Source organism: Lepidochelys kempii, chromosome 5 (assembly GCF_965140285.1).
Source record: "Lepidochelys kempii isolate rLepKem1 chromosome 5, rLepKem1.hap1, whole genome shotgun sequence".
Classification (NCBI taxonomy): Eukaryota; Metazoa; Chordata; order Testudines; family Cheloniidae; genus Lepidochelys; species Lepidochelys kempii.
In genome coordinates, this window is record NC_136384.1 from 104,029,720 (window position 1) to 104,051,660 (window position 21,941).

General features: G+C 40.5%; 1 protein-coding gene across 3 annotated transcripts in view; it reads right to left on the reverse strand.

Moving 5' to 3' along the window:
• Positions 1 to 516: 516 nt before the first annotated feature.
• BRD10 (bromodomain containing 10) overlaps positions 517 to 21,941 on the reverse strand; it is a 108,616-nt gene continuing 87,191 nt past the window's right edge. For all 3 annotated transcript variants that reach the window (XM_073345281.2, XM_073345280.2, XM_073345283.2), the window contains 3 exons: positions 8,203 to 8,318; positions 6,477 to 6,664; positions 517 to 5,602 (listed from right to left, as the gene is read on the reverse strand). In XM_073345281.2, coding sequence (XP_073201382.2) covers positions 1,959 to 5,602; positions 6,477 to 6,664; positions 8,203 to 8,318 — 3,948 coding nt within the window. In that variant the 3' untranslated portion in view covers positions 517 to 1,958. The remainder of the gene's footprint in view (positions 5,603 to 6,476; positions 6,665 to 8,202; positions 8,319 to 21,941) is intronic.

Genomic DNA, 21,941 nt, shown 5'->3' on the forward strand with positions numbered 1-21,941 from the left:
AACTCACTACTGAGTATTCTTGATTTTGACTGGATGGCTATATGGTGATACATGGGAAGGAGAAGCAGTCCACTGGATTTGGATCGGTGGAGCCCTAGCCCAAGCAGAAACAAAAATCCATATGAGTTATATTCTATCCATGTTCCTTGTGCAGAACTTCATTTGATGGCATCCGACGTTATCTCAGCAAAGACTGTGGATATTAGATAGTCATATATTTGCATGTCCAAATAACTAAACATGCTGAAGGCTATATCAAAATTACATTAGTAAAAGTTAAGTTTATGTATTGTTTGGTGTGTCGTCCCACCCCCCAACCATATACTGATAAATATTCATATACATACAAAAATATATGAATCTGCTATAGGAAAACAGGAAAAAACAGTTCATCATAAACACATGAAAGAAAAGATTTGACAGAAACACCATTTTGAAACTAATGAAAATTATTTCTTCTGCAACATCAAAGAGAGAAAGCAAAAGGTCAAAAATCACTTCATAGTAAGACTACGATTTAGTCACGGGTATTTTTAGTAAAAGTCACAGACAGGTCACAGGTGCTAAATCAGTCACTAAATGTAATGCATATACACTGTAAAGAGGTGCATGTATAAATTGTTCTCCCACGATGCAATAGATACAGTTTTAAACTACTAAATCTTAAGTGCTGGGGACACTTCAGCGGACGCTGCTGCTGGGGGTGGGGGCGGTGCTCCGGCGGTCGCTGCTGCTCCTGAGGGGAGGGGTGGCCCAGGACCCTGCTGGGCTGCTGATCCGGGTTGGAGGTGGGGCAGCCAGTGGCCCTGCCGTTGCTGTTCCTCTGGGCAGGAGGTGGCCCGGAGCCCCGCCACTGCTCCTTTGGGCGTGGGGAAGCCCAGGGGCCCTGCCGCCTCCACTCCTGCTCTGGGCAGGGGCGGCCCAGGGCGGCGGTGCTGTTCCCAGATGGCTGCTCTGGGGCAGCACCCAGGACCAGTTCCCTGGGTCAGCAACACCAGCCGCTGCAGCTGCACAAGTCCTGGAAAGTCACGGAATCAGTGACTTCCATGACCTTCGTGAAAGACTTGAAGCCTTAATAATGAGAGTTTCTTTGAAATATGAAATCTGTAAACAGGAAACCTGTTCCTAATTATTGAAATCCTATATGTAATGCAAATCACAGCTCAAAGCTTGGTGGCTTAAATAATTCTTTTTGGCAAAGTTCCACTCTGCAAGATTTTTCTGTATTAATGCATGTCTACTGTAAAGAGGTGCATGTATAAATTCTTCTCCCACGATGCAATAGATACAGTCTTAAAATACTGTCAAAACAAAGCAGTACAGCAACATGATTTATTACATGTTATTGTTGCTTAACAGTACACTGGTCCAAAATTACTAAAATACTTAAAAAACTATACATTATGTAAACAAAACATAAATAAGACAGCATAGTTCTTTGTACATATAGTTTAGTACAGATTGTTAGGGATCAGAAATATGTACAATTTTACACCATGGACTGGATTTTTACAATGCATAAATATATTTTTTTACAGAAACAAATCAAACAAAAATAAGATTTGACAAAAATAAAAAAGACACATATTGTTATAAACGTGCCGTCTAATGGTTCAAATTGTAAAATGAAACATGTCAATGTAAATGTGCAAAATGCTAGATTCCTTTAAACTAAAATCGAATTTTACACTTTGCTGTGTATATTAACAAGTTGGTCATTTTGACCATTTTATTAAATAACCCATTGAAAGCTTAGCTTAGAGGGAAAACAAACAGATCCTCTCACATCTCCCACAAGCAAACTGAAAACAGCTGCAATCTAATACAAAGATTAGATTTAAAGAAATCAACTATTTAAAGTATGTTTCAAACAGTGTAAGAAATGTTCAACAGTTGTAATGATTTCCAAAGTCCAAAGAATGCCCCAAACATGTGAAATTGGCTCATTCACTCCAAATTCAGGATGCGGCTTTGTCAGATTTACCTAGGCCAGATGACTGAAAAGCAGGGAAGACACTAGTAGGATTTATGCTTTTGGACACTGCAATGGGTGACAGGGAAGAAGACAGAGAAGAAACCACCTTTGATGCTGGAGTATTTATAGCATTCAAAATGGCCCCTTCTGGGCTGACCAACAGTTTCTTGATAGATGTATCTAAGTGAAATACTGAAGTGCTACTTGGTAACTGAGAGTTACCAGCATTTATGGCAGGAACCAAAGAAGTTTTAGCTAAAACATTAACTGGAGGTTTTATCACTGAAGACATAGACAGTGTTGCTGTAGACGGTGGAGCGCTTGATTTAGCAGCAGTGTTTACTATCTGTGGTGTTGCATGTACGATGGGCAGAGCGTTTGCTGTCCCAAGAGAGTTCACAATTTTTGTAGAGCTTTTCAGAGGATGTTTTGATGTCTGCCAACTTAATGAATTACTTGGCGCTAGTGTGATGTTCTGGGAAATATGATTAACAAATGGTAGACCTCGAGCCCCTTGGCCATTGTTAATAAGTAAAGGAGGCCCATGTTTTGGATTAGCAGAGATGAGAAGAACATGGCTGCCTGCTCCAAGGCCTTGCGGTGGAACAATAAATCGAGTGCCATTAATCATGATGTGAGTTCCAGGTGCCAAAGGTGTACATGTGTTAATAACTATTTTCTGTTGAATACACGTTTCATTCAACTGACCCATTGCCTGGCTAGTTACAGTTGGTGAAGCAGTAGCAGTCTGAATGACAGAGGCACCTGGAGCACAAGAGTAAACATGAGCTGGTTTTGTTAAACTAGGAGGTATCTGCTGGCATGGGAGAGAAGCAAAGTTGGAAAAACTAATTATTTTACCTGTAGTTGGTGAAGCACATGGCAATACATGTTGAGGTTTGTGAAAGTTTGCATTAGTTGGCACTGCAGCTGAAATTCCTGGTGACTGAAATTGTACCAGTGTGGGGGGCTGTCCTTTTGGAAGGGGCAGACATTGTGCAGCAGCTGGAACTGCTGTCAAGCGAGGAACTGTCTGAATGACTTTAGTGGAGGCTGCCACAGGTCCAGGCAAGGTAACTGGAAACTGCAAAGGAGAAGGTACACTTTGAGAAGATATTCTTGGTTGTGTAGTTGAAATAAGAACAGATGAAGCAAGATGTCCTGTTTTCACAGTTGATATGGCCATAGTATTTCCAATATTTGATGTACACAGTCGACTAGTTACAACTGGCCTTATTCTTGAAGAAGTGTCATTTCCACTAACCAAAACAGCGGGTTGTGTCCCAATAGAAGTCCCACTTGGTGTCACTGAAACTGAATCTAAACATACATTTGCTGTTGTTACTATAAAAGCTTTTGCTGAAACACTTATAGATTCATTAACAGATGTAATACTTTGATTCACAAAACCTGAACATCCTGGAACCAAACTACCACTTGTTGACAAAGGCAAAATAAAACCCTTGCTGTTTATGTCATCTATTCCTTTGGGAGCTGCAGACTTCAGTATGTTAATTGGTGGAACATGCTGTGCATTGCCTGAGCTATTTACAATGGCTTGACCTATGTTTAGTCCAATTTTAACATCTTTTATTTGAGACACAGTAGGTGATGAACTTGCCTTTATTGGTGCTCCCATTGTAGATGGAATTAGAAGTAACTGAGGTTGTTCTGGGGTGTTAACATATGTTTTGCCTATGGAGGAAGGCAGGGCCTGTTTTAATGATTCTGCAACTAGAGTGGTGTTTGATGGACTACTGGGAATTGGAGTATTAATTAAAACCAATTTTTGGGCACTAACACCAGTGGATGTTGGTATTATATTTACTCCTGTAGCTCCACAAGGAGAAAGAATAGGTGGATTTGTGACCAACATAAGTTTTTGAATCGGAGTACCACGGATCACATCTCCATTTGTTGCTGTAGCAGTCTCAGATTGTGTAACAGGATATTTTTTAGTTTTAATATCAACCTGTTGCTGTGTTGAAGGAGTCTGGGTAATGTCTGTGCTACTTTGTTCAATATTTCCTGAAGAAATGCTAACAACATTAACAGTACCGTTTGGAGTTGCTGGCACCAAAGTGCTAGTTGATGAAATGGAGGACAAGAAAGTAGGAGATGATACCTGTTGAGTTTTCTCTATTACTTGATCCAAACTGCCACTAGTCGGAAGCTGCCCTAATGGAAATTTGAGATTTTTCCCTATTAGCTGGTTTAAGCCTGCAGGAACGGCTGGAATGGTAACAGAAGATGTTGTTGAGGGGGCAAACCCAGAAACAAAAGACTGACCAAACAGTGGGAGACTAGATGCGGCCGTCGCTACAGATGAAAAAGTAGAGGTTGACAACGTAGTGGATTTTGGAACCAAAAATGCCTGAAGCTGAGGTGCATAAGTGAAAACTGAATTTGGAGATAAAGTATTAGGTGAAATCTGGTCTGGGTTTGTCTGTACTTTAACAATTCCAGTGTTTCCCCCTCGTGTTGTGACAAGAATGGACTGCGATTCTCTTATACACACTGTTTTCAGCTCCTGCTTAGCTTCACAGGAGTCACTAGCCTGCTGTGGTGCTAGACTGTGAATGGAACAAGTAGTATTTGCAGATCCACTTAGTGTTGTTGCTGATGTCAAAGGCTGACCTAATGTGGAAACAGTGGATGAAGGTAAAGGTACAGAGAATGTGTCAGGTGAAACCGTAGTCTTCGTTTTGCCAGCTTCACTTTGGCTAATTTTAACTGCTGATGCTAGTAAGTTACTTGTTGCAGTTACAGAGGACAAAGGTTGTGGTCTGTTCACTGGACTAGTCACTTGTGACAAATGTGTAACACTCTTGTTAAAAACTGTACAAGACAGTTGAGTGGTAGCATTTACAGTTGGGTTTACAAGAACCGGTGCTAAAGAATCATTAACATGTGCTGCCTGTGGGAAAGATGTACAGTGCAGCTTTGCCACAGCTTTTCCTTCTTTGTGTTGTATGAGAAAATTTTGGGGTAAAATAAGAACTTGCTGCATGACTTTTTCTCCTGTTTTAGGATCAATCACAGGCTGCATTTGAATCTTCACTGAGCTATTATGGACATCTATTGGTACACAATGGCCACTTGGAATTTTGTATACCATTTGTAAAGGACTCTTTGAATTGGTCTGGCAGGGCAATGCTGGCTTTAGTGAGGATGACTCCACAGACGACATAACTGCCTTTTCAGAAGCAAATATGTCCCTACCCATAGGGGGTGTCAGCTGATTTGTTAAGGTCACTTTGTTCCCAATATTCTTAGCAAGCAAAGCCTGGATGGGTTTGGTCCCTTTCAGAAAGTTTGATACTGACATTGCAGAATCTGTCAGGGCAAATGATTCTGGAGATGATAGCTCGCTTTGTTTCAGTTCACTCAAACAACTGTTAGTCTGCATCTCACTTTTGGCACTCTGGACTGTAGCCTCACTTGTGCTTAATTTAGTTTTCTTCCTTGGTGAAAGGTCTTTTGTGCTATCATCCAGGGAACTATTTTGCTTGGACTGACGTTTAATAGATTTGGACAGTGTCTTCTGTATTTCTTTAGAAGTCAATTCTTTCTTCAGTAGCCTGCTCCTTCCTGCAGGAAAATCCATTTCTAACAGTTTCATTTCATCTGCAGAAAGAATTAAACAAGTAATCGTAAATATACCACAAGTTAAATGTTTGCAACTGACACAGCTATATGATAGTTTATTAGTGTTTAGCTAAAAGCAATGCAGTAGTTTATAAGTATGCTGTCATGTAAAGAATAGTTTCTGATGTGATGACAGTACTAATCATCCCATTAACTACATGCTTAAACATAATTTTAAAAAACCATAATAACTTAGCCTCCAGCCAATTTACATTTCAAATCCTATTGAGGAGGCACAGAATTTCATTTAAAAAATCATTAAGTCCCAAATTTGTATTTATGAATGCATCAAATTACAACATTCTAAGTCACAGCAGTTTCCAGGATTTGATGTTACAATGCTTTAATTTAAAGCAAATTCATGAATTAAAAATAGAAATCCAGAAGTTTTTATACAAAACCAATAGATAGTTATGGATCCACTGCCTTTCATCCCAATTCATCCCAACTATTTAAAGAGCACAGGGAAAATGCTAGGGATGGATCAGGAGTAGAAGGGTACATGCCCATAACACTGAGGGCAACAGGAATTTGTGGTGTTGTGCTATCCACAGACAGCCCTGTAGCAGATGCTGTCAGTTCTAAGCTCTAATTCACGTTGGGTGCCATTTCAGCACCCACCACAGGCCAGAATCCAGAGGGCACAAATGTAGCACAAAGCCACCTTTGCCCATCCTTTCTCTCAGCTCTGCTTCCAAGAAGGTCAGCACAGAATCTAGACCAATATAATTTACCATAGTAAAAATAACATGTAATACACAGCTACAACCAAAAAACCACAACACCAAACACAGGAAAACTGTAGGCCCTGTAGCACGTCCACATGGTCACTAAATCCCAGCTAAGTGCTTACCAAACTCTGAACGATCTTTTTGCAGGATCTCCAGATGCTCTGCAGCTTCTGAAGATTTACTGGCTACTGCATTGAAAGATTCTTTTCCATTATCAACTTCACCTTCCTCATTACTCCATAGTTCTCTGGCAAATTTATCATGGTCTGGCTGTCTTTTGAAATCATCATAGTCCTTCTTCAGTCGAGACCTTGAACAGAATATCAGACATAATGACTAACTTCTGCAACCTATTTTAAATATTTTATTAAGGAAATACTTAACTGTTCATACTTGTACCTATACTTACCGCCCAAAAACTTAATTAACATAGTTAAGATTCCCTAGCACAGGCTTGTGCCCTTCCAAACTGAGCACAGTGACTAAACTTAACCCTCTGAAAACCAGGAAATACAGATCTAAGGTTACGGCTCCCTTCTTGCCACAACCAAAATTCTGTCCCCCTGGAGCTGGCAATAGGTACTGGGACCAAATCAAATTTGACCTATTGCTAACAGTATCTGCCACTTTTTGTGTTGTATCCAACACAATTCTATGCCATCATTCCTTTTCATACTCTCTCAGAGACCTTCACTGTATTAGGTGCAGCTGTATTGGTTCAGGAATCAGTTGCAGCAAGTTCCCTGAACTCACCCTGACATCTGAGTTGAGGCACAGCTGCAGCTAGAGACATGAGGGATCTCTGCTTTTGGTCTGTGTTATATACTAGGTCCAATTAGATGATCATAATGTTTCCTCTTGGCTCTAAAAATCTAAGAATGCCTGAAAGAATTTTTAAAATGTCTCAAGTCTCAGGGCTGCTAGAACAGCTGCTATTTACCTCCAGTGCCTGATATTCCACTAGGTATGTCAATAAGATGGGACCATAAGACTGCTTCACCCCATTTTAACATAATTTTACATATTCTCAATGCCCACCAGAATTCCACATCTGTCTTAGCATTCACACACTACCAGGCACTCTCTTTGTCCTCTGTTCTGCACTACTGCTCTGAGAAGTTCTACAGTTTGTTGGAATATATCAAAGTGAATCAGAAGGATAAGACATCGGTAACTGAAGGTGATGACCGAGAGGGAATCCTTAGTACAAGGTGTTAACAACTAGCAAGTCTTTGGAGATTTGCCTAGAACAGGTAAAGTGGTCAAGTGTAATTTACAGAGCTGGAAAGACCTATTAACAACATTTTAAATACAGCTTCCTTGATGTGGATCTTGGTGCTGGTCTGCAGCTGATGTCAAATCTGACACCAGCTGAGGTCAGTCCAATCAGGTAATCTCAGTTTTGTGCAAATCACTGCCAAAGTTTGAGCAACAAGTGGGTGCAAAAAAATTTGTAAGAACAGGAAAATTTTATTCACAGTTAAAAGGTGTTGTATCTCAGGACCCATGGGTCCAAATGAATCCAACTTTGCATAATTAACTCTACTCTGGACATTGACTTGGCATAGTAATTCTAAAAACAATTGGAGTATGCATGGGAATTTTAGGGCATTTTGAAAAATCAGTTGTTAGACAGAAAGCTCTGCTTAATCTTATCTATGGAGTCATTAGCACTCCTGCATAACATGAAAACATCTAGCTCTTTAAACTGAAATATTGTCTATACCTCACACATAACCTTAAAGTATTGTTGTTACCAGGATGTTAGCATCAATTATTACTTTAAAAAATGTAACTTTTGTGTTTTGTTCATCTCTCTCACATTGTTCCAAAGAGTACCCCATTTACCTATTTCTCTGAAAAGCCTTCATTAGTTTTGGTTCCCATGGTAACAATTCATTTAGCAGTCGTACCAATGTACAGTGCAATTCCTTTACTGCTTGTTTCCGATGGTACCATCTTCCCTGCAAACATAAAAACATTTCTTTATTATTGCATTACAGCTGCATCTAATAAATATATTAGTCTGACACCAATGTCAGTGTACTTCCATGCAACATATAAAAAAGAAAATACAAAACTAAACATATATTACATTTGACTTTAACAATGCAGTCCAGTCTCAGCTTTAGTAAGGCAAACTCTAATCTTATTTAGAATACTTTTATTGAAAACAAACCCAGAAACAAAATCCTCATAAATAAAGGTCTCTTACCAAAATGTTTACTTTTCCAGGGACTAAGGTCCACTCCTGCAAACGTTTAAACATGTGCTTAACTTTACTTCCATGAGTAATTTTAAACATGTGAGATAATCCCATTGGGCTCAAAGGGACTAGACTCAAATGTGTAAAGTTCCATGTGTAAATGTTTACAAGATTAGGACTTAAAATTGTATTACAGCAAACCTAAACACTATTTTTAATTTTATGAATAATCAGATTGAAATAGACACTTTACAAAAAGAAAAGATATTTTATAATTTTCAAGATTATAAACTTCCCAGAAAATTACTTTTGGGGCTAACGTGTCTTACAATTGTATTTTATGCAAAGGCGAGTTTCTTGGGAAAGTTCTATACGTGGTGAGATTAATCATGATTCATGTTTTTAATTGCACAATTTATCGTGATTCATGTTTTTAATTGCTTGACATCCCTAGAAAAATTGTAAAAATCTGTCACAAAAAGGAAGTGCTCCTTCTTTTATTTTCTGATAACTCAGATATATCCCAGGTACAGAAGGTTTCAGAGTAGCAGCCGTGTTAGTCTGTATTCGCAAAAAGAAAAGGAGTATTAGTGGCACCTTAGAGACTAACCAATTTATTTGAGCATAAGCTTTCGTGAACTACAGCTCACTTCATCGGATGCATGCTCAAATAAATTGGTTAGTCTCTAAGGTGCCACTAGTACTCCTTTTCTTTTTGTGAATACAGACTAACACGGCTGCTACTCCAAAACCTTCTATACCTGGGATATATCTGAGTTATCAGAAAATAAAAGGAGGAGCACTTTCTTTCTGTGACAGACTTTTACAATTTTTCTAGGGATGTCAAGCAATTAAAAACATGAATCACGATAAATTGTGCAATTAAAAACATGAATCATGATTAATCTCACTATTAAACAATAATAGCATACCATTTATTTAAATATTTTTGGATGTTTCTACATTTTAAAATATACTGATTTCAATTATAATACAGAATATAAAGTGTACAGTGCTCAATTTATATTTATTTTTTATTACAAATATTTGCATTGTAAAAAAACAAAAGAAATAGTATTTTTTAATTCACCTAATATAAGTACTGTAGTGCAATCTCTTTATCATGAAAGTTGAACTTACAAATGAAGAATTATGTACAAAAAAACTGCATTCAAAAATAAAACAATGTAAAATTTTCGAGTCTGTAAGTCCACTCAGTTCTACTTCTTGTTCAGCCAATCGTGCAGACAAACAAGTTTGTTTACATTTGCAAGAGATAATGCAGCCCACTTCTTGTTTCCAATGTCACCTGAAAGTGAGAACAGGCGTTTGCATGGCACTGTTGTAGCCGGTGTCACAAGATATTTAAGTGCCAGATGCGCTAAAGATTTGTATGTCCCTTCATGCTTCAACTGCCATTCCAGGGGACATGCTGATGATGGGTTCTGCTCGATAACAATCCAAAGCAGTGCGGACTGACACACGTTCATTTTCATTATCTGAGTCAGATGCCACCTGCAGAAGGTTGATTTTCTTTTTTGGTGGTTCGGGTTCTGGAGTTTTCGCATTGGAGTGTTGCGCTTTTAAGACTTCTGAAAACATGCTCCACACCCCATCCCTCTCAGACTTTGGAAGGCTTTTCAGATTCTTAAACCTTGGGTCAAGTGCTGTAGCTGTCTTTAGAAATCTCACATTGGTACCTTCTTTGCATTTTATCAAATCTGCAGTGAAAGTGTTCTTAAAATGAACATGTGCTAGGTCATCATCCGAGACAGCTATAACATGAAATATATGGCAGAATCCAGGTAAAACAGAGCAGGGGACATACAGTTCTCCCCCAAGGAGTTCAGTCACAAATTTAATTAACGCATCATTTTTTTAACGAGCGTCATCATGGAAGCATGTCCGCTGGAATGGTGGCCGAAGCATGATGGGGCATACGAATGTTTAGTATATCTGACATGTAAATATCTTGCAATGCCAGCTACAAAAGTGCCATGCAAATGCCTGTTCTCACTTTCTGGTGACACTGTAAATAAGAAGAGGGCAGCATTATCGCCCGTAAATGTAAACAAACTTATTTGTCTTAGTAATTGGCTAAACAAGAAGTCGGACTGAGTGGACTTGTAGGCTCTGCAGTTTTACTTTGTTTTGTTTCTGAGTGAAATTACGTAACCAAAAAAAATCTACATTTGTAAGTTGCACTTTCATGACAAAGCAATTGCACTACAGTACTTGTATGAGGTGAACTGAAAAATACTACTTCTTTTACTATTTTTACAGTGCAAATATTTATAATAAAAATAATATACACTAATTTCAATTACAACACAGAATACAATATATATGAAAATATAGAAAAATATCCAACATATTTAATACATTTCAATTGGTATTCTATTGTTTAACAGTGCGATTAAAACTGATTAATCACGATTAATTTTTTTGAGTTAACTGCGATTAATCGACAGCCGTAATTTTTCCAGTCAGATAACTCAAAAACGGTTTTCTTTTCCAAACTGAACCTTAGTTTGTATAATCTTCCATGAAGAATGCATGTTAAACAGAGTAATGTGCATGTACAGTACATTATTTTCCTTACTAGTTATTTAAGTGGGCATCGATTGTGATTATTAAAAAAAAATAGTAATTTAACACTATACATTTACATGGCACTTTACAAAGCAGGACATATATGCTTTATATATATTTGCCACAAGAGCTTAATTATTGAGGTAGTCATAAAAATGAGTCTGGATATCCACACTCTGCCCTCATACTTTTGCCACCTCACTAAGTTCAGTGTACTATAGGAACGAACTGGACTCAGTGGGCCAAATCTTGCCATAGATGATGTTGAGACAGGGAAAGACGGCATGGTTCTGCTGCAAAAACAGGGAGAGGAGTTGGTGGGAACTCATCTCCACATTTGATCTGCACCCTTAGTTTGCTGCAGAGCTCTGCTCTATAAGGGCTACCTGTACCCCAGAATGCATGGAATTTTTGCAAGAAGCGTTGGATTAGGGCCTGAAGTTACAGCCCTTCAAGAGTCTACAGTAGTCTCCATGGCTTGTTGGAAAGATTCCTTTCCACCTATCCCCAGGAGACTTCCCCAGTGCACAGTATGATCACTCAGGTTGCTAGCTTGTTTGAAAACAGTCCACTGTTTTTACTATGATGTGCAATCATTTGCATTTTATACAGCAGAATGAATGACTACTTATTGCTTATTCTTTAATTAAAATTACAAAAAACAAGGTACTTGAATGAAAAGCTATACATTAATGCCAAATTATGACTAAGATTTAACACACAGAAAAGTCAGGAAATTATGTGTTTTAATTCCCCCATGTGTAAATTGGTCACACTGCTCATATTATATATTGAAGTAAAAAACTGTCAACAGATACTATAATAAAAAGTTATATATGTGCAATATAGCCTAATTAGAATCCTGCTATTGGTTACTCATAAGAGTAGTCAATAGAACTATTTACAATAGAACAATTAGTTTGAGCGATTTATTTCATTTTAAAGAGTATATTTAAAATTCCACATAGAGAATTACAGACATAAATGCATTTGTATATCATATAGTACTATTGGAATACATAAAATGGGTAATACTGAAAACAAAACATTAAAATAAGTAAACAGAATCTCACTGACTTCAGGACACTGAGATATTGTACATGTCTTGAATTCAGCACAGATTAAGACACATAAAAGTAAGATAAAGATGATGGATTAATATGTGAAATGTAGCTTGGGTGGAACAAAGAATGAAGGAATAAACGGATTTTTCTGAGACTCATTTACCTGTAGAGATGACTGATAGTCTGATTTGGGCAGGGAAAGTAGAATTTATCTTAGGTGGATTGGGCCACTGAATAAACTTTAAAGTAAAAAGTTGTAGAATGTGCTGACCAAATTGGCACAAGCATAGGCTTTAGTGTAAGAATGGACTACGAGCTTTTATTAGATTAAAATCACCTGAGGAGGGAACATCAGATGTGTAGAGGTCACATTCCTCTAATTTAAAAAGCAAGATGGGAAATTCTAATTTCAATTTCTTAAGAAAATTCATGTCATCCAGATTAAAATTTCTGGACAACCCCACATTCTGTTTGTTTTCCCAATCATTTCTGTGCGACTATGATACAAAATATCATGGCTTATTTGAAATGTAATTATGTTCTTGAATCCCAACTGTTCATTTTTCTCAGGATCCTGGAGTACAGCTGTTGGAGCTAAACCTACTGGTATTAATGCATAATGACAAGTAGAATAGAATGTGCAGAGTACTCTTTCCTCACATATGTTTAAAGCACACAGTAGATAAGAAAAAAAGGTACAAGGCCATTTGTTTTACTGGGCCAGGTTTTTTATCAGTGCAGTTCAATGTAGCTTTCAAGACAGAGAGTGCGATTTGTGAGAAGACCCTTTGCGGAATAAATGATCTGTTAGCAAACTTCAGACATAAAACTAGTCAAAAACAATGAAAACAGAAAACATGTTTTCTGAGGTACATTACAAACCCCAGCATTTTACTTCCTACACAAGTGCAAAATAACCAGGACTCTATTTCACATCTATGATAGAACATATAGCCTTGTATTCTTTATTACAGAGAAAACTAAATCACAGTTGAAGACAGGGATCGGATTGGGTCAGCTCATGGTATTATGCCTATATAAGCAATTCCTTGGTGGCCTACTAGTTTCTACAGAAATTCAGCATTCATTTAAAAATAATTATTTCTAGTCCCTGTTCTCTCAAAGATAATGTTCTGAATGTGACTTGATGCAGTGCTGAATCTACAGACAAATGGAATGAAAAATTACTGTTACAACCAAATGCTGCTCTTCTTCCGTGGGCACAGAAAGGGCCAAATGCAGTGGAACAATTATGATTCTACTGCACAAAGAAAGAGGGTTTGGCTGCTCAGGGAACTCTACAGAAGCGATTTCATGGAGTGACTAATAAATCTGTCACTTTATGATTCCATGCACAACTCCTTCCCTCAGTGAGGGGCATATTGTGATAAATAAAGTGGGGGAATAGCTCCCTTTGATGGTCACCCACAGCCAGGCTAAACAGGTCTCCACACCTAACTCCATTCCTGAGCCTCCTACAGGAACCCAGCCAGAGGTGTTGAAACCAGACCCCAGACCAGAGTCTATGACAGAGTCTATGACGGATCCAATTCCTGGGACCCAGCCCGAACCAGTCCAAGGATCGGAACTGGTAGAGCAGTCAGCACCAGTGCCCATGCTTGCAACCCCACCAGAGTCAGGGAGCCAGCACCAAGGGGTGCCACAGAGCCTGCAGCCGCAGCAGCAGCTAAATCGGCGCAAGAGGCTCAACCGGAGCCTGAAATAGCATCTAGTGCACCAGCAGAGAGTGGTTCACAGTCAACAGAAAAACCTGCATCACTTCCAGGGGGACCAAGCCCAAGTCCACAACTCAGCGAGGAACTAATGTTTCCAGCATCAAGGGAGCAGTTCCAGGCAGAGCAGGAAGCAGATGAGAGAATCAAGGGAGCTTGGACAGCGGAATGGAGTGACCCATCGCCTCTCAGCTCTTCTAATAGGTCCAGGTTTGTTATAGAAGGAGGACTCTTATACAAGGAGACTCTTTCTGGTGGCACAAGGAGGACTGGCATCCTCAGACAGTTGGTAGTTCCAACTAAGTACAGGGAAAAGCTCTTGAGCTTAGCCCATGATCACCCTAGTGGCCATGCTGGGGTGAACAGGACCACCACGTTTGGGGATGTCCTTCCACTGGGAGGGAATGGGCAAGGATGTTTCTACCTATGTCCAGTCTTGTGAGGTGTGCCAGAGGGTGGGAAAGCCCCAAGACCAGGTCAAGGCCCCTCTCCAGTCACTCCCCATCATTGAGGTTCCATTTCAGCATGTAGCTGTGGATATTCTGGGTCCTTTTCCTAAGAAGACACCCAGAGGAAAGCTATACATTCTGACCTTCATGGATTTTGCTACCCGATGGCTGGAAGCAGTAGCTCCAAGCAACACCAGGGCTAAAAGCGTGAGCCAGGCACTGACAGACATTTTTGCCAGGGTAGGTTGGCCCTCTGACATCCCTATGGATTTGGAAACTAACTTCCTGTCAGGGACCATGAAACATCTTTGGGAAGCACATGGGGTGAACCACTGGGTGGCCACCCCTTACCACCATGAAACAAATGGCCTAGTGGAGAAATATAAAGGGACTTTGGGGGCCATGATACAGAAATTTGGGAATGAGCACTCCAATGATTGGTACAATATCACAGTCTGGGATTTTCACCATTTGAACTCGTTTATGGCCATGAAGTTAAGGGACCATTACAACTGGTGAAGCAACAATGGGAGGAGGTTACATCTTCTCCAGGAACTAACATTTTGGACTTTATAACCAACCTACAAAACACCCTCAAAGACTCTCTAGCCCAATGGCTCTCAAACTTTTTTTTACTGGTGACCCCTTTCACATAGCAAACCTCTGAATGTGACCCCCACCCCTTATAAATTAAAAACATTTTTTATATGTTTAACACCATTATAAATGCTGGAGGCAAAACGGGGTTTGGGGTGGAGGTTGACAGCTCACGACCCCCCATGTAATAGCCTCGTGATCACCTGAGGGGTCCTGACCCCCAATTTGAGAACCCCTACTCTAGCCCTTGCTCGAGAAAACCTACAGGATGCTCAACAAGAGCAAAAGGCCTGGTACGATAAACATGGCAGAGAGCATTCCTTCAGAGCAGGTGACCAAGTCACAGTCCTGAAAGCACTCTAGGCCAATAAAATGGAAGCGTTGTGGGAGGGGCCATTTATGGTCCGAGAGCACCTGGGAGCTGTTAATTACCTCATAGCATTCCCAGACCCTACCCTAAAACCTAAACTATACCATATTAATTCTCTAAAGCCCTTTTATTCCCGAAAAATCAAGGTTCTCCAGTTTACCACCCAGGAGAGAGACGATGCTGAGTGGCCTGAAGGAGTATACTATGAAGGAAAAAGCAATGGTGGTGTGGAAGAGGCGAGCCTTTCCATGACCCTTGGTCATAAGCAGTGACAGCAAATCCAGGAGCTGTGCACCAGCTTCGCACCAATGTTTTCAGCCACCCCAGGACGGACAGAATGGGTGTACCACTCCAATGACGCAGGTGATGCTCTCCCAATTAGAGCCCAACCCTACCGGATGGCTCCTCAAGCCAAAACTGCAATAGAAAGGGAGACCAAGGACATGTTACATATGGGTGTAATCTGCCCCTCTGAAAGTGCATGAGCCTTTTCAGTGGTTCTGGTTCCCAAATCAGACTGGGAAATCCATTTTTGTGCGGACTATCATAAACTAAATGCTGTAACTCGCTTAGAAAACTATCCAATGCCATGCAGAGATAAACTGTTGGAGAAACTGGGACGTGCCCAGTTCATCTCCACCTTAGACTTAACTAAGGGGTCCTGGCAAGTGCTGCTAGATGACCCAGCCAAGGAAAGGTCAGCCTTCATCACCCATGTAGGGCTGTATGAATTTAATGTGCTCCCTTTTGGACTGCGAAATGCGCCAGCCACCTTCCACAGACTGGTAGATAACCTTCTGGATGGATTTGGGGAATTTGCAGTTGCCTACCTCAACAGTGTGGCTATATTCTCAGATTCATGGGCAGAACACCTGGAACACCTCCAAGCTGTCTTCCAGCGCATAAGGGAGGCAGGATTAACCGTTAAGGCCAAAAAGTGTCAAATAGGCCTAACCTACCTTGGACCTACCTTGGACACCAGGTGAGTTAAGGTACTATCAACCCCCTACAGGCTAAGGTAAATGCTATCCAAAATTGGCCTGTCCTCACCAGCGGATTTATTGATGTTCACTAATAATAATCCTGGTGGTGGATGCTCCATCACTGACCATTTTTAAATCAAGATCTAAAAGCTCTGCTGTGGGAATTATTTTGGGGCAGTTCTGTGGCCTGTGTTATGCAGGAGGTCAGACTCACTCGATGATCACAATGGTCCCTTCTGGTCTTAGAATCTATGAATGAATAAGCAGGTCCAATCCTTCTTGGGCTTGGCTGGGTATTACCGACGATTTGTACCACGCTACAGCCAAATTGCCACCCCTCTGACAGACCTCACCAGGAAAAAACAGCCAAATGCAGTTCAGTGGACTGACAAGTGTCAGAAAGCCTTTAACCAGGTTAAGGTGGCCGTTATGTCTGACCCTGTACTGAGGGCCCCGGACTTCGACCAACTGTTCATCATAACCACAGATGCGTCCGAGCGCAGTGTAGGAGCAGTTTTAATGCAGGAAGGACCAGATCAACAATTCCATCCTGTCGTGTTTCTCCACAAAAAACTTTCTGAGAGGGAAAGCCACTGGTCAGTCTCAGAAAAAGAATATTACACCATTGTGTATGCTCTGGAGAAGCTACGCCGATACATTTTGGGATGGTGGTTCCACCTGTAGACTGACAATGCTGCACTGAAGTGGCTTCACATAGTCACAAAAAACTTCTTCGGTGGAGTTTAGCTCTTCAAGACTTTGATTTTGAAATACAACACATTTCAGGAGCCTCTAACGAAGTGGCTGATGCACTCTCTTGGGAAGGGTTCCCAGAACAGCTGCATAAAAATGTCCCTGCATTCTAAGTCATTGTAGTCCTTGAAATGTAAAAAGTACTGTTTAGTTCTTCATGTAATTATTAGTAACATTAGAGGTGCATGTATCTTATTAACTCTGTTTTCTAAGCCTCCAGGAAGAAATCCCAGCTGACCTGAACTAGGCTAGCCAGCACCGTATGTGATTTGGGAGGCATGTAACAAATAAAGTGGGGGGATAGCTCCCTTTGATGGATACCCAGCCAGCCAGTTAGCTGTAAAATCCCTCTTGATAGCTGTTCTTTACTTGCTTTACCTGTAAAGGGTTAAAAAGTCCCCGAGGTAAAGAAAAAAAAAAGTGGGCACCTGACGAAAAGAGCCAGGGGGAAGGCTAGAACTTTTAAAAATTGGGAAAGAAACTGTTGTTCTCTGGGCTGCAGGGACACGGAGCAGCAACGCTATAAGCAGAAATGCTGAGTAATGTTTGAACCAGGTATGAAAAAGTATCTTCCAAACCTAGAAGAAATTATTTGGACAGGGAATGTTTAGTTAGACACAATCAGGTTTATTTCTTATTGTGGCTTGTGGATCTCCTCTGTGCTAACCCCTTATGCCTTTGTTTGCTTGAAACCAGTGGCGTACCTAGGTGGAGCGAACAGGACATAAGAAAAGGTGCCACCCACTTGTACTCACCAAGCGGCGCTCCGGGTCCGCGGCGGCACTGAAGGCCCCCGCCGCTGAAATGCTGCTGAGGACCTGGAGCGAATGAAGGCCCCCACCGAGGACCCAAAGCACGTGAAGGCCCCTGACGAGGACCTGAAGAGCATGAAGGCCCCCACCACCGAGGAGCCAGAGCGCGTGAAGGCCCCTGCCGCCGAGGAGCTGGAACGCGTGAAGGCCCCCGCTGCCGAAGACCGGAGACCGGAGCGCTACCAGGAGAGTAAAAATTAAAAAAGGAGCCTATAAATTAAAAAGGCGCCACTTGTGCTCAGAGGGGGAGCAGCCACTCCCCCCACCTCCCGGCTATGCTACTGCTTGTAACCTTTAAGATGAACCCCCAAGAAAGCTAGTTTGGGTGCTTAATTTTTGGAATTGCTCTTTTAAAATCTAGCAAAAGCCTAAGTTCTAGATGTATTTTCTTCCTTTATGTTTTTAATAAAATTTACCTTTTTGAAGAACAGGATTGATTTTTTGGTGTCCCAAGAGGTTTGTGCATATGCTGTTTGATTAGCTGCTGGCAACAGCTAATTTCCTTTGTTGTTGTTTTTTCTCAGCTCTTCCCCGGAGGTGGGGGTGAATGGGCTTGAGGGTACCCCACAGGGAAGAATTCCCAAGTGTTCCTTCCTGAGTTCAAGGGGGTTTTTTACATTTGGGTGGTGCCAGCGTTTACCAAGCCAAGGTCAGAGAAAAGTTGTAACCTTGGGAGTTTAATACAAACCTGGAGTGGCAAATACTAATTTTTAGAATCCTTGCAGGCCCCCAGCTTCTGCACCCCAAGTGCCAGAGTGGGGATTTAGCCTTGACAGATGGGCATATGGGTTTCAACATTACCAAATCCTATGAGTTGTATTAGCGGAAGTGGAGATGCTCCACATCAAGCCACTGTACTGGAGGGGTAAGGATCCTTTCCCCCAAACACTTTTTGAGCAGAGGTCCAACATTTATTCTTAAGAGAAATGTGAACTCTTACAATTTGTTTCCTTGAGCTTACTGTAGAGCATGATTATAACACTTTACAATCAACATTCTTAACTATTTCTCTGCTGATCATTTTAACATAAATATCAGCAACTTTGGGATTGTAGGCAGAGCTTTAAACTGGGGCAGAGCTGGAAGAGACTACCAATACGACCGCTTTTCTCCCCAGTGTGACTCCTAATTATAGGTAGTGGCAAAAAATTAGTATTTTTGTTCTGGTAGCAATAAGTTATGATATTTGGACTTTTGAACAAATGATCAAATATTTGTATAAAGGAAAGTGTAAAATGTGCTCTTTATTGGTGGCTTATAACTATATTTAACAAAAGGAAAATACCATTTACAATTATGTGCTGAATGTTCCCATATGACTACGGTTAGAGAGACAGTCAACAAATTCTGAACTTAAAACTTACCTTTTTTAAAAAAAATTAGGATTCCGACATCCAGAGCAGCCATGGAATGCTGACTCCGCTCTCCGTGATGCCCCAGCATACACTAGTCTGATAATGGCATACTCATCATGGAACCCCAAAGCAGACTGGAGCCAGGATATGTATACAGGGGGTAAGGACTAAACTTTTATTTTTTAAATAAACACACACACACAACCACAATATTATGCAGTTTTATAAGATTTTTAAAAATTCTTATTTTATATCCTACGGGACATAAAATAAAGAATATTAGTAATCTTACAAAACCATGCAATATTGTTCAAAAAGGGTGGTGGTGGAAGGAGAAAACTTACCTTACCCTTATAGGCCTGCTCCATTCTGCAGCGGGGTTCGGTGGAATGTGTGACATCACCAGTCTACCGTTTTCTAGTGATGTTACACGGAGAGGGAGCTGGTGAACTGCAGCTGCTTTGGACATCAGACACCTAAAGAAAAAAATTGGTAACTTTTAAGTTCAGAATGTTTTGAATGCCCTTCTTACCTTAGTTATGGGCAAAATCCTACAACAATTCTTACTCAGTCCCACTGGCTTCAACAGGCTTTCTGAGTGACTAAAAATGCAGGATTTGACCTTATGGGGGCATTCAAAATATAAAACACAGGTGCTTCCATTTTAGTTAACAAGAAAAGTGGCTGCATGTCAATGACATGCATTTTAATGTCTGCAACATAATTTCCAAATAAAAATTATGTATAAAATATGTGGCTTTAGTTGTCATCTGAGGAACAGAACTGGAAACAAACAAAAATCTGTGAACGGTCTTTCATATTCAGAAAGAAGAACTTCTAAAAAACTCATTGCACATCTCTGCATTAATTATATAGTTAAGAATTTATTCTGTGGCTATGGAATTGGCAGGGAAATGATCAGACTTCAGCTCAATATGCTTCTTTAAAAATATCTGGTTGGGACTTCAAGACGTGCAGGGAGAGCCAAGAAAACCAAGCTGTTCCTACAAGTGAGGCCTCAGCCTTTCAGTGGCTGTCTACTAATATTTTCTCTTAAAGGAAATACTGTTAATAAGACTTAATTTCTAATACAAAATGAGTAATAATTTGTTTCTCTTAGCTCTCATGTGCTCTCTTAGCAGGCAAATGTACCACACTACAATAAAAAACTTCTGTAGATCCTCACATAATGGTTAACTGTTTTTTTCCTCATCAGTGGCACACCCCAATTTTACCTGGTTAGTTACAACAACGTTCTCCACATAACAGAATCCTGAGAAGAGTACAACTACCAACAAAGTGATTGCTGGACTATCTGGAACAACCAAACCTCAACAGTGGTCTCCTCAGTGAAGATAGCGCTATACATCCAGAGGTTCTCAAACTTCATTGCACTATGACCCACTTTTGATAACAAAATTACTACATGACCCCAGGAGGGGGGACCGAAGCCTGAGTCTGCCTGAGCCCCGCCATCCCAGGCCAGTGAGGGGAGGAGGGGAAGAGTCAAAGCCTAAGCTACACTGTGGGGGAGCAACACCCAAGCCCCATCACCGAGGGCTGGGAGGTGTGGGGGGAAAAGCCCAAAGGCTTCAACCCCAGCTGGGGGGCCTGTAACCTGAGCCCTGCCACCCAGTGCTGAAGTTCTCGGGCTTTGGCCCCAGGAGGTGGGACTCAGGCTTTGGCTTTGGTCTCAGGACCCAGCAAGTCTAACACCAGCCATGGCGACCCCATTAAATTAGGGTTGCGACCTACTTTGGGGTCCCAACCCACAGTTTGAGAACAGCTGCATTAGACCTTTGCTATACTAAATCCTTAAACAACTACTGCCAACTAAGTTTTATCATGAAAGATCAACAAGCTAATACACTTTCAGAATCATGCAAAATACAACTGATTACATCAGCACTTTTCTTTCAGAAATTGGTCTTAAAAAACAGTATCAGCTCTGTAAATTTTATAAGCCAGTGGCTCTCAACCTTTCCAGACTCCTGTATCCCTTTCAGAAATCTGATTTGTCTTGCATACCCCCAAGTTTCACCTACTTGCTTACAAAATCAAACACCAAAATACAAAAAAGTGTCACAACACACTATCACCGAAAAATTGCTTTCTTTCTCATTTTTACCATATAATCCTAAAATAAATCAATTGGAATATAAATATTGCACTTACATTTCTGTGTAGTATATAGAGCAGTATAAACAAGTCATTGTCTATATGAAATTTTAGTTTGTATTGACTTTGCTAGTGCTTTTTATGTAGCTTGCTGTAAAACTAGGCAAATATCTAGCTGAGCTGATGTACCCCCGGAAGATCTCTATACATCACTGGTTGAGAACCACTGTTATAAACTAACCTGAGACTGTAAGATTCTTCAACACTGGACTAGTCATTTGTTGCTCTCTGTCAAAAGAAGCTCCTGGTTTTTACCAACATTCATTCTCTTAACACATTACAACATGTACTATATGTCATCTCTTGAAGCTTTACAGGGTTTTCCTTTATAGATACTAACAAACCTGTTAAATTCCCTTCCAGTAGTTGAATCTTCCACCCTCTTAACTGCTGATAACCAAACATTTCCCTACCTCTTTTCATGCCAATATTTTAAAGAAAAGTTAGATATTTAATTATAACTACTGCTGATGTTTGGATATGTTGCCTTAACTA